We start from the raw sequence: 13,945 nt of genomic DNA on the forward strand, positions 1-13,945 counted from the left end.
TACAGTAAAGTCTCACTTATCCAACATAAATGGGCCGGCAGAACGTTGGATAAGCGAATATGTTGGATAATAAAGAGAGATTAAGGAAAAGCCTATTACACATCAAATTAAGCACCAAAAGATCATGTTATACAACAAATTTGTCAGAAAAAGTAATTCAATGTGCAGTAATTCTACGTAGTAATTACTGTATTTACAAATTTAGCACCAAAATATCACGATGTATTGAAAACATTGACTACAAAAATGTGTTGGATAATCCAGAACGTTGGATAAGTAAGACTCTACTGTATAGATGCATATCTGGAAACAATAATATAATTCTCATGTTAGTAGAAAAAAATGCACCTACATCAAGTCCAGAGTAGTCAGCTCTAGAGCTGCCCTGTGAATACACCAGGGGAGCTCCCCAAAGCTGTTTTGCAGTCTAGATGATCGGCCAGGTCAACAGCATATCAGTATTTATACCTTATCTTCCTGATAGTCACCATTGCCACTTCACTGTCCAGAAGCAGATCCCTCGCAGAGCCTTGCTGACAACATCACCATGGGATGGTTACATGGCCAGTAAACAGTAGTGGGTTTTTTGATTTGTGGACACTGGCTTGCCTCAGATCCAGCCCAATCCAGCTGTCCATATATGAAAACAAATATGGAAAAGTGTTTCTGCTGTGAAACTGGCCATGTATAGTTGTGGTTGATTACAGCAGGTTTGTGGTGTGCAGACAAGGGTAGGATTGAGCGTAGGTTTGAATTGGTAGCCTGTGTGCCTTCTCAATCTACTTTCCATGTTCTGACTGCTGATGAATAAGCTCACTCCTGATGTTTTACTATAACTTTTTATCTTTAAGCCATATTCAGGGCAGTTCTACACAGACACTATAATTTAGTTTGGAAGTTGATTGAAAGGAACCGGTTTCGCTGCACAGTACCTACACAAACATTCCAGGCTGGGATGCTGATTGAAACTGAACCCAGGAATTCCACTTGATTGCGGATTGAAACTAAACCCAGGAATCATAATATCTGCAGCAAGACAGCCACTAGAAAATGCAGGGTTCTCTGTTAACCAATCCACTAAGATGTGCTGATACACATATCCATGTCCTTTTAGGATCAGTAGTCAATAAGGAATGAGAACAAAGGGGAGGAAAGTGAGAGTTCCCGTGGAAATTAGGTGGTTTTCTCTCCTGGGGGAGTAATTGTTTACCTTCTGGCCAAGTGTGTTTTCGCTGTTTTTAAAGTGCTTGAGTGCTAGGGGTGTTCCTCATTTTCTAGTCCCAGTTTTGAGTTCTGCCTGGGATATATTCCGATCAGTTGTAGCACATGGTCTGTCTTATTCTGAACTTTCTGGTGAGGTTTTTAAACATGTTGTTCCTGACTTGTTTCTGGCTACAACATGCATTGGGCGAGCGTATTTTGTGAGCATCCCGCTCTCAAGCCAGCTTTGAGCTCCATTACAGTGTCTGTGTAGAACCACCCTTACAATGGTCAGCCTTTCAGACAATATCATCTATACCAGGGGTCCCTCCAAGGTCATTTACCTGGCCCCTGCCTCAAACTTTAGACTTATGGTTGCCCTAAGTCTGAAACAACCTGAAGGCTAACAACAACAATCCTAATTAACTTGACTATCTCAGCAGCCAAAAGCCGGCCCACACTTCTCATTGAAATACATTGTAAGTTTATATTGGTTAAAATTGTTCTTCATTTTAAATATTGTATTGTTCTTTCATGGGTTTTTTTTTTTGCACTACAAGTAAAATATGTTCAATGTACATAGGAATTTGTTCATGTTTTTTTCAAACAATAATCCGGTCCCCCAACAATTTGAAGGACTGTAAATTGGCCTTCAGCTGAAAAAGTTTGAGGACCCCTGATCTATACAGTAGGACAATAGTTTTCCTCCTTATGTGTCAATAATTTTTGATGATATGTATTTGTTGGTCTATTCCTCAGCTTATGCAACTTGCAAAGGGAATTTTTACACTTGCCCAAGTGGTCGTTGTATTCATCAAAGCTGGATTTGTGATGGAGATGATGACTGTGAAGATAATGCCGATGAAATAGGATGCGGTAAATAATGAAATTACTTGGCTCAGTGGATCATTTGCAAATAGAAGTCCACCACCGTTCCGCATGACTCACATTACAAATGTATTTAGAAGACAACTTGCCATTTAATACTTTTAAAATTAATCCCCTCCTCCCAGCAGTTTTATCAATAAGTTTTATTTGTTACAAAGTCTCAAATGTTAGGAAAAAAGACTACTAGGCAAAGACTTAGCACGCTTGGGCTTTGTGGGCTGTCTTCAGCACTCAAAATTTAGAATATCAAAGTTTTTGCATTGCATGCAATAGTGGGCCAATGTGTTACAAATTAATGTTCTGTGAAGATGTCACAGCATACATTCAATGGTGAAAATCTCCCACAGTAATACAAGATGTATGCATTAAATAAGTATATAGCAACAACACAACAGCTAGTTCTCATGGCATATAGGCGTCTTTGCATTTGTCTTAGTGTGATGGAGCCATTAACCTTGTTAAAGAAGGGGAGCGTACTGGCTCATAATTTTTTCAGATAGAGATTCAAAATACATTCTGACATTTGGGGCTTTGGTATTTGCAGATTTTGCTTATTCCTGGATTTGATTAAAACGTTCTTTCTAAGAATCTTTAAATTTTCACAAGACATTGAATAGAATACCTCTCTAGGAATATTTAGGTCCCCCAAGGTAAGAAATAGAATTATTATTATTATTATTATTATTATTATTATTATTATTATTATTATTATTTTGTGGTCCTAGAAGACTTTGCAGCAGGAGTTGACCATACAGTTGTGTTGGAGAACCTAGATATTTTTAGAAAGATGTTCTCTCAGGTATAACAATTGTGCGTATTATTTCACAGTTTTTCCATTTTCAGAGCGGTCCTGTGCCCCTAACCTCAGAAATGGTGGAGGTCTGATTGTGTATGTGTGTGTGTGTGTGTGTATAGAAAAGGCAAAGAGAAGTAGACGACTTGCTGCTAGAACTTTCTAATGATGCTGTAGTTAGAAAGGTAATAAACAAAGCAAGAACTTAGCAAATTTACTTTTTGGACTTGAACTCCCAGGATTGTCCAACTAATATAGGTACTGAGTGATCCTGAAGGTTTAGTTCAAAAAGGTAAATTTTCCATACTGTTCAAAAAGCCCTGGAGATGCCTAATGCTTATTCAGACTTGAAATAGGATTCAACATTATTGCACATTGATTTCTCTGTTCTGTTCCTTAGAGAGTGGCCATCGAGATTGTTACCCTGGAGAATGGGCATGTCCAACATCAGGTCAATGCATTCCAATTGGTAAAGTTTGTGATGGGACTCCAGACTGCCCTGCTGGAGAAGATGAAACAAACATAACAGCAGGCAGGCTCTGCAGTGAGTATCACACAAGAAGTGTATAGAACACAAAAATTTCCAACTGTGATGTTTTTCCTGAGTTCATCACGCCAGAAGTAGAAAAGGCATTTAAAATTATCTTAAGAGTGATCTATGTATGTAAAGGTGGCAAAGATTTGTTTAGATTGTATGGTTTTTGATTGTAATGTCTTCCTGGTTTTTGCAATGGTTTTTCCATTCAAGGTTTTGTGTAGCAATTTTAAGAACTTACAAGTTCCATAGAAATAAAGTGCATTGTATTCCCTTAAGATGAATGCTTACATAGATTGACGAAAGCAGTGTTTGGAATTCTGTGGACTTTGTAGATGCTGTCAGGCTTTCCATTAGTTCTAGCCAACATAATAGATTGTAAGATATGATGAAAACTGTAGTTCAGTGATGTCTGGAGATCCATAGTGTCCTTATCCCAGACCAAGTGGATGGGTCATTTTTCTATTACTTGTGCATGAGTTCACTAGTCATGAACTTGACAGTGGCTATTGAAGCATCACAGATATTTGTTGACTTGCAGTGAAGTTCATGCACAAAATTATCAGCCAATGTGTTTGCATTGTAGATACAATGGCCTAGGATGGAGCCTCCCCACTTACCAGTTTCATTAAACAGTCTCTGTGATTGTGGTTCTGGGTTTTTTTTTTCTTGACTCAGTCTGTAGCTCGAATTTGTTGATGCCATGTACTTATCTGTGGAATTCTTGCCTCTCTCTTGGTAGACATATCCCGCTGTGCAGCTTTGAGCTGTCAATACCGGTGTCACTCTTCCCCATCTGGAGGAACATGCTTTTGTCCTGCAGGATTTGTAATCAGCAGTAATGATAGTCGTACCTGCGTTGGTAAGTTGGAAACAGGAAGACACTGATAATAGCACTGGTTATACAGAAGTGTGCCCACCAAATGAGTGGGAGAACTGTGTAGTGTTGATAAACAGTCTTGCAGCTAGAATCAAGCTGATACCAAGAATCAAATTTCCTGCCATGTAGCGAAAACTAAATCCGGGCTTAAAGAGACATTGCACTAGGTTATGCAATCACCAGACAAAATGATTTTGGGAGGCTCTACACCAGGCCTGCACAACCTGTGGGCCCTCCATGTGTTTGGGCCTCCAGCTCCCAGAAACCTTAGCCAGGTGGTTCACTGGTCAGTAATTCTGGGAGCTGAAATCTAAAACACTTGGAGGACCACAGATTGTACAGGCCAGCTCTACATGGATCATTTATTCTCGGGCTGATCAGTTTGGGAGAGCATGTTTTAACTAAATTTAGGCTGCTCTTGTGTGAATCATTTTGTGTGGACAAAAAGGAATCAGATCTGTTCTTTCTTTTTAAGGACTAAGACCCATATTTGAGTTGGTTTTTGCTCTGATTTTGAGCAGAAAAAGCCACCTGTTTCTCCAAAATATAGCAAAACCAATGATTTTTTTCCTGTCTCCTTTTATTGCAAGACCAAATTTCTAACTTGTAATCCTGTTGTATATATATGTGTTCCACCAAATTCAGTAGTCTGTTACATGGATGACTAGCTGCTTATAATGAAAGGGAGGAAGAAGGATGTGTAATCCCTTACCTTACCATTTGGCCTTGTTCCCAGTACTTCTTGGCTGTATCACTTCATGCTACAGACTGGAGTTTAAGCCATTGCTCTTCTGTACAAAATAGTTGTTTCATACTTAAAGAAACACAGCAAGGAGAAGGACTAGCATAGTCTTCTTGACATATTGTTTTTCCGTGTGCAGATAATGTGTGAATGTGTATACAATTGTGCATGCTCCCATTTGAAGTGATACAAATTCAGCCTCGGGGAGAGCAACACTTTTACTACTGGTTTCTTCTGCATGCTGCCTTACTGAAGTGCCCGTTGGAAATCCATTTACCTGTGCAGTAATCCAATTTCAGGTGTCCTTACAGTTTTTTGAGGTGGTGGAGGAGTTAGCCTTCTAATACCAAAAGCTGTGTCCAAATTAGTGTCAATAATCTGATCATAGCTCTTACTGTAAATGTTATGAGGCAAGGGAGCAAGAGGCAACCTGGCTCCAGAATGATTTCTGAAATATCTGAAGAAAAAGTCTTAAATAGCTTGGTTGACTTTAAAAATGACGCTTTTGAGAGATTGCTCTGTCCCAGTGAGAAAATAACCCTTGCACAATTTCAAAAAAATATTCTTCTTATTCTCAATTTCAATAGAGGTTGAAAGACAGTTCCACAAACAAAATATTGAACCAGGTTAATAACCCTCTGGAGCAAATCAGCGTATTTATTTAGATTTATTTATTTAGATTTCTTTCCCATCCTATTTCAATGGCTTACAGAACATTCTTATTCATTCTTCACTTTTTTTTTTTTTGAAGTGATAAACATGTGCCCCTCGCTCCCAACACTGTTGAACCAAATGTCTCAATTGGCCAACAATGTCTGGAGGACTGTAATTTCTTCACTCATAGGCTGGTCCAGGGCTGGGAAATGTGATCCTCTTGGCATTTTATTCAAGTTCCAGCAGCCCTAGCTTACAAAACCAACAACAAGAAGTTCTGGGAATTGCAATCCAGTGACATTTGAAAAATGCGGGGGATTGAAAATTAGAATCTGAACTACATCTGAATTCTCCTAGGCTGCTTTTCAGCTAAAATAGCAATAACCACATTTCTCCACTGCCCTTTCAGCTTGGTTGTTAGAATACTGTTTTAAAGAAAGCAACAGATTCTTATTTTAAAAACAGAACCTATATCGTCGAAGGCTTTCACAGTCATAATCACTGGAGTGTTGTGTGGTTTCTGGAAGGTATGGCTGTGTTCTAGCACCATTTTCTCCTGATGTTTCACCTGCATCTTTGGCTGGCATCTTCAAGATGCAGGTGAACCATCATGAGAAAATGCTGCTAGAACGCAGCCGTACAGCTCGGAAACCACACAACAATCCAGAACCTATAAAGTCTCAGCCATAAATGATATATGTGTACAGATTGTAAATTGATACCTTTCTTGAATATGTGTATTCAGTGTTTTCCAAACTTTGCCTCTGTTGCAGACTTTGATGATTGCAAAATGTGGGGCGTTTGTGACCAAGTGTGTGAAGATCGTGTTGGCCACCATCAATGTCGCTGTGTGGAAGGTTACGTCTTAGAGCATCACCGTCATTGCCGAGCAAATACCTCATGTAAGCTAGTAACTCCAGATTTTCTTTCTCCCATGCTTTATTTGAAAGCTTATGTTGCCTTTTCGCCCCTCCAGCATTTGCAAGAAAAAAACCCTGTACAAGTTGAGCATCCCTTATCCAGAATCTTGAACTCCTCCAAAATTGTCTATGTTAGTAGCTGGGATAGTGATATCTTTTCTTTCTCATGGTCCAGTGTACACAGACCTTTTTCATGTTCAAAATTATTAAATTTTTGTGCATACAATTATTTTCAGGCAGTCTATGCAAAGTGTCCAGTATATGAAATTTACAAAAAATTGAGTTTAGAGTTGGGTTCCGTTTCCAAGATACCTCATTATGTAAAAACAAGTATTCCACTTAAAAAAAATAAAAATAAAAATACAAACCTCTTGTGGTCCCAAACATTTTAGATCAAGAATACTCAACCTGGAGTACATTTCTGATCAATTGAAAGTCTATCAGTATAACACAGGCAAGTTAAAGTGTTTCATTGACTCCCTAACACACTACTGTAATTGCCAGTCTCATCCGTGGACTATTTCCAGTTTGTTGATAACAAACTGGGCTGTAGATTTCCTTCAGTCAAGAATGTAACCTGCTGCAACCAGATTGAAGCACATCTAAACACTATTTATTGAATTCTGCTGTTGATCAGTAGCACTGAAACATGCTTACTTGAATGTCTATCTATCTTACTCTCTCTGTCTATCTATCTGCTCATCTATCTGTCTGTCTGGAAGCTAGCATGGTGTGGTGTTTGACTGTTGAATAAAGAATTGGGAAACCAAGGTTCAAATCCCTGGTCAGAATACAATTTTCCTGTGTGGTTAATTGTATTTAATTGTCATCTGTTACTTTAGGTCTGATAGTCAACACATATGAGAAATACATAGAAAATGGAGAATTGATATTTTCTGGACATACAACAGACTGAACAAATTGATTAATGTCCCAAGTCCAAGAATTGGGAGACCAAAGTGTGGGAAACACTGAGTTAGGGGTGCATCTACATTGTAGAATTAATGCAGCTTGGCTTAACTTCAACTGCTACGATTCAATACATGGAACCCTGGGAATGATAGTTCTACAAGGACTTTAGCCTTCTCTCTAAAGTGTGCTGGTGCCAAAGTGGTGTCAATCTACACCAATCCTACAGTGTAGATGCATCATAGGTCCACCATAAAGTATGAGCTTCTGAAAGGTATATCAGTAAGAAAGCCTTCCTAATATGATGCCTTTTAGATGTTTTAGAATGTAGCTTCTTGCATTCCTGATGCAGGGCAAAGTCCAAAATATCTGGAGGGCATCAGGTGGGTGCAGGAATTTTAAAATAATTTTATTTTAAAGGTGGATGGTAGTTAGTAAACTTTTGCTGTTAACTCTTGATCTTTTCCCATCCACTTTATAAGTTGTACATTCATGTCCATTTACCTAAAAGAAACCATCTATATTTTCAGCTGGAGTTGCCTCTGTCATTTTTTCCAATGGCCGTGATTTGCTGGTGGGAGACCTTCATGGAAGGGGTTTTCGAACTCTGGTCCAAAGCCGGAATCGTGGAGTAGCTGTCGGAGTGGACTTCCATTTTCAGCTGCGTAGGATATTTTGGACTGATACTGTGCAAGATAAGGTAGATGAAAATGTCAAACAAAATGGTATTCTTGGACCTGAAGTGTTCCAGAAACAGAATGTGTTGATAACTTGTTATTTCTGTGATCAGACTTAGGGCCTCTCTTTGTTTCCTAACAAAAATGAACTCTGAAATGCTTTTTTTCCCTTTTGGGATAATCATCTCATTTGCAAACTATGCTCTTACATGTACTATATCAAACAAAGCGGGCTATTATGCTATGGCGCTATCTTGAGCAACTCTTAATATTATTAGAAAAGGAGTCCAAAAACCTAATTAAGAGAAATAGTAGACATTCTTTCAAAACTGGATGTATTTTTCTTTTCAGTTTCTTGAAACTTGATCATTAAAAATGTGAAAGTACAGTGTTCTCAGGGAAGATAAAAATCAGATATTTCTCAAATAGATTACTGATAATTGAGCTTTGTGTAAGAAATATTGACAGTATGTTGTACTATGGGCCAACATTCTATTTTAGTGTTTTTATTCCTTGCAATGCTTTTATTCAAAACTTGGAAAAGTTACATTTTAAAACTAAAAGTGCCAGAATCCCGCTGAGAGCACAATCAATACTCTTTGGGGTATTCAGGGTATCCAGTAGGAAGTGCCCAGCAGGTAATGTTTCCAAGTTTCCTGCTTTCATTTCATTTTTATCTAAAATGGGAATTTTACTCAAAATTAACATTATTTCTATTTTCTGAAGTGTCAAATTAGAAATGTAAATGAGAGAATATGAAAATACCTTTTCTGTTGACTTTCAAACATACTGAAAGTAAGATTTGACTATCCATTTCTTAAAAACTTCCTATATTAATAATAATGTTGGGAATGCTTAATCTTCTATTTCTGGCATATGTAACCTCCATCTGTGACATATTACTTTCTTAAGACATCTCAATGTATTTTCCTTACTTCTCTTCTTGTACTGGTATCTTAAAGCAACACTCATTAGACTCATTGTTTTATCTTACAGACTCTGGCTTTGCTGTAAAAACTAAATAATCCTTAAAATCATAAAACAAGTAGCATTCAAATTTACTCGAGCAAATTGTAGGATGAATCTTATATATTAAAGGGAAGTGGTCTGTCTTGGGTGCCATGAGAAATTACTGCCGCTTTCATCTGGGTTATCCGCTTTGCCAATAATAATAATAATAATAATAATAATAATAATAATAATAATAATAAGCAACTTTATTTATATCCTGCCACCATCTCCCCGAAGGGACTCGGGGTGGCTTACAAAGGCACTCCAGGGTGCACATATGACATATAGTCGGTAAAAATGGTATATAAGTATAAAATAAGTCACATAAAATTATAACAACAAGTGGCCACTTCTGGATCACTCTGAAAAAAGAACTGAAATACTTACAAATTGTTGTTTTATATATTAGTAGTTTTGTTTTGTATTGTACTGTGTGTTTATTTTATGCATTGTTTTAGGCACCTTGTACCGTATTTAAGCCTCCCCAAGTCCCTTTGGGGAGATGGAGGCGGGGTATAAAAATAAAGTTATTATAAAGTTATTATTAATAAGACACAGATTTGTATAATCTTATTGTGCAAATAGGTCTCAACTATGCAAATCTACAAATACTGCAGTAATTTAAATGCAAATACAGCACATCACAATATAGTGTAGAAAGAGGATCCAAGTGATGAGCATGTCTGCTCAGTCTACAACATCCTACTCTGGCTACTGTGATGGACTGGATGACAGCTAACAAATTGAAGCTTAATCCAGACAAGACAGAGGTCCTCCTGGTCAGTCGCGAGGCCGATCAGAGTATAGAGTGGCAACTTGTGCTCGATGGGGTTACACTCCCACTGAGAACACAGATCCGTAGTCTGGGAGTCCTGGATTCAACACTGACGCTTGATTCTCAGGTGTCAGCGGTGGCCAGGGGCATTTGCACAGTTAAAACTTGTGCGCCAGATGCGACCGTACCTTGAGAGGTCTGACTTGGCCACGGTGATCCACGCCTTAGTTACATCCAGGTTGGATTACTGCAACACACTTTGCATGGGGCTGCCTTTGAAGATGGCCTGGAAACTACAACTGGTGCAAAGGTCGGCAGCCAGGTTGCTAACGAACTAATTATAGGGAGCGGATGGCGCCCCTATTAAAACAGCTCCACTGGCTGCCGATACATTTCCATTCCCAATTCAAAGTGCAGGTAATCACCTAAAAAGCCCTAAATGGTTCAGGCCCTGCTTATCTTCATGAGCGCATCCCCCTCCCATGTACCTGTGTGAGTGTTACAATCTGCCAGGGAGGCCCTCCCTGTGACCCCACTACTGTCAAAAGCGCGGTTGGTGGGGACGAGGGAGAGGACAGGGCCTTCTCGGTGGTGGCCCCCCCACTTTGGAACGCCCTCTCCAGGGAGATTAGGCAGGCCCCCAAATTGTCCTCCTTCCGGAGGGAATTGAAGACTTGGATGTTTAGACAAGCCTTTGAGAAAGTCTAGCTCAATGATCTGCAATTATGATACTGCACAGCACTTTAATCCCATGCCCTTGTTCCTTGGCTACAACTTGCACTATCCCTTTCCCACGGTCATGTTTTTATGACAGTTGACACTATAGGTTATTGGACGCTGTTCTGAGTTCAAATTGTTTTAATACTACTGGTTTTATTTTGTATTGTACTTTGTATTTATTTTATGCATTGTTTTAGGCAATTTTTGCCATATGTAAGCTGCCCCAAGTCCCTTCGGGGAGATAGAACTAGGGTATAATAATAATAATAATAATAATAATAATAATAATAATAATAATAATAATAATAATTCAAAGTATGAGAGTCTGAATGCATGGCATGTGTTGCCTGCTCTTGCTTCTTTCGTCTTAACACTTTACTTTAGGCATGTATGGTGCAGCCTCATGTTTGCAGTAAAACTGGTCATATGTGATGCCACCAGAATCCTATATTAATAGGATTTACACAATGTTACTCATTTTCAATCCTGGTTAAGAGCAGGACTGTGGACTCAGTGTGTCAAACCTTCAACTGTGACTCCTCTATTTTCTCCTATTCACTGCTGATTTCTTCATAAAATGCATATGTGGCATTGAATTTTGTCATAATTTGTAAGCCGCTCTAAGTCCCTTCTGGGGTGAGAAGAGTGGGATAGAAATATACCGTAGTAAGCACACATACACAATCAATGTGTGTATGTCTGTGTGTATAGATGTAGACACACACACATATACAAGTTTACTGTAAGAAAATGGTAGCACAAGGCATTTCATCGCTATCATATTAATCGTTGGTCTACTTAGACTGATAGAGCATAAAACATATTTGATTAAATATAGAAGTATGAGATGATAAATTTGCCATATATTTACTATCTAAAATAGCTTCCGACTCCATTAATGGTTATTATTAGCCATGCAGATCTAAACTTACCATGTTTCAAAAAGAAACTAAGGACAAACTGGGGGGAGAGGAGGAATGGCTAAAAAATTGAAACCATATATCTACATAGTGCCAATGTAAGATTTTGATTTTCTCTTGTTTATAAATGGTGCACACAATTTCTGTACAGCGTTAGTAATATTAAAGTGTTCCTTGAAGGGTGTCCTTTGGATGTCTAAATACTCACTACTGAAAATCAAACTTTTGTTTCAGGTTTTTTCAGTCAGAATTGATGGCACAGATATCCATGAGGTTTTAAACGTTTCTGTTGACACACCTGAGAACCTAGCTGTGGATTGGATTAACAACAAACTGTACATAGTAGAGACCAGTGTCAATAGAATTGACATGGTGAATCTGGATGGAACTAATCGCGTAACTCTTATTGCTGAGAGTTTGGGAAACCCCAGAGGAATAGCTGTTGATCCTACCATTGGGTAAGTTTTAATGTTTGATGAAACAGAATTTTATAACAGTGCATATGTAGAATAAATAGTAATAGGAAAAACTGGCTTTGAGCTTTTTCCTTCTGTATTACATATTAGAGACAGTGACATCTAAGCTTCTTGCTCAGAAGGTCTTCTAACAAAGTGTCCATCCAAAAAAACAGTTGTTTTGGACTTCAGTTGTGTCTATTAGTATTGTTAATTATCTTGAATGCCTCTTTGATCGAAATGTCAAAGATTGTACATTTAAGAAATTATTACTTGATAAACAACCATTACCACAAAAAGAATTATTTGGGAGTGGAAGGAATGTGAGATCCATTCACTTACAATATTTAAAACATATTTCTGGGTTCAAAATTACTGTTCAAGTCTGTGTATGGGTCTCAGGATCCTAGTACAGAAAAAATAAAGCCATAATACCCTGTTGTTTGTATCAAACTGGTATATCTTGGAAGATCTTCCATGTACTTATGAGCAAGTGCAAGGAAAAGAGCATAGCAGCAGTGACCCTTGTGGATAGCGGACCAATCCATATCAGACAAAATCATGTTGTCCACACTGTGCCCAAACATTGGAGCGTTTCCCAGTTTTTGTTAACACAGGCTAAGTTGGTTTACCCTGGATTACACTATGATAAAGACCAGAAGTCCCTGGACAACCTGTAGAAATTCATAAGTAATTACACAGCCCTTAGAAATACACAGCATATTTATGATGAAATGGATTTTGGTCTGTGACAGTTTATGCCATTTAAGTTTGTTCATATTTAGACTCTTCATTGCATCTCTTTGTATGTGTAACATTTTTCTTTCTTTCTTTTATAGTTATTTATTTTTCTCAGATTGGGATAGTCTCTCTGGTGATCCGAAAGTGGAAAGAGCCTTCATGGATGGAACAAACCGACTAGACCTGGTTAAAACAAAATTAGGCTGGCCTGCTGGGATAACTTTGGATATTGTATCCAAAAGGCTTTACTGGGTGGATAGTCGATTTGATTACATCGAAACAGTAACTTATGACGGATTACAGAGGTGGGACACATTTTCAATTAATACATTTTATTGATGAATTGATAACTACAAATGAGATAATAAAATAACACAAAAACCGTTCATTAAAAACCAGGGGTAAAAAACAGGGTTAACAATTAGGAAAAATGGTCAGGAAAATGTCTCAGGGCAAGCAGCTGGGTCTTCATTTGATAACAGAATCAGCCAGCAGCACTAGATGTACCTGGTCTTTAAGAGGGAACTATTCCATTTTGGGTGAGACCACAGCAAAGATAACCCCCCTCTGAAGTTCATTGTAGACTGGAAGTAAGCAAAGTCCATCCTTTTTTGCTTATAAAGAGCAAGGCGATTTATATGGCAGAAGGTTTTTCCTCAGATAGTATGATCCTGATCTGTGTAGGTCTTATAAGTCATTAGCATGGGTCTTAACCTAATGACAATAAATCTTTTCCCTGATTTTTGAAGTATTGTATGGAAATTTTCACGTAAAGGTGAAATTTTTCACATAAGGTACATCTACCTTAATAGACTAAAGTAAGAAAATGGTAGCTAATCCCTATTTTGCGAAATACCCATAAATGATTGTTAGGAGAGGAGAAGCACATGTTAATATGTATATTATTTTCTGGTTTGGGGTGTTTCAGATATCATCCCTAAGATATTTCTGGGAAATACTCTGCCGAATTTACCGGGCAAGGAAGTTACGGCTGCGGCCATTCCTGCCCACCATCTAGGCCAGTGATGGCCAACCTATGACATGCATGTCAGCACTGACACGCCTAGCCATTTTTGCTGCCACGCTGCCACATGCAGATTGATTGGATGACTAATGTCTTTTGTG

General features: G+C 38.3%; 1 protein-coding gene across 2 annotated transcripts in view; it reads left to right on the top strand.

Moving 5' to 3' along the window:
- Positions 1-13,945, top strand: part of lrp2 (LDL receptor related protein 2) — a 189,848-nt gene that overhangs the window by 56,262 nt on the left and 119,641 nt on the right. For both annotated transcript variants that reach the window (XM_008119019.3, XM_062964876.1), the window contains exons 7-13: positions 1,960-2,076; positions 3,282-3,425; positions 4,159-4,278; positions 6,466-6,594; positions 8,052-8,221; positions 11,859-12,082; positions 12,919-13,125. In XM_008119019.3, coding sequence (XP_008117226.2) covers positions 1,960-2,076; positions 3,282-3,425; positions 4,159-4,278; positions 6,466-6,594; positions 8,052-8,221; positions 11,859-12,082; positions 12,919-13,125 — 1,111 coding nt within the window. The remainder of the gene's footprint in view (positions 1-1,959; positions 2,077-3,281; positions 3,426-4,158; positions 4,279-6,465; positions 6,595-8,051; positions 8,222-11,858; positions 12,083-12,918; positions 13,126-13,945) is intronic.

The sequence above is a fragment of the Anolis carolinensis genome, chromosome 1, assembly GCF_035594765.1.
Source record: "Anolis carolinensis isolate JA03-04 chromosome 1, rAnoCar3.1.pri, whole genome shotgun sequence".
Classification (NCBI taxonomy): domain Eukaryota; kingdom Metazoa; phylum Chordata; class Lepidosauria; order Squamata; family Dactyloidae; genus Anolis; species Anolis carolinensis.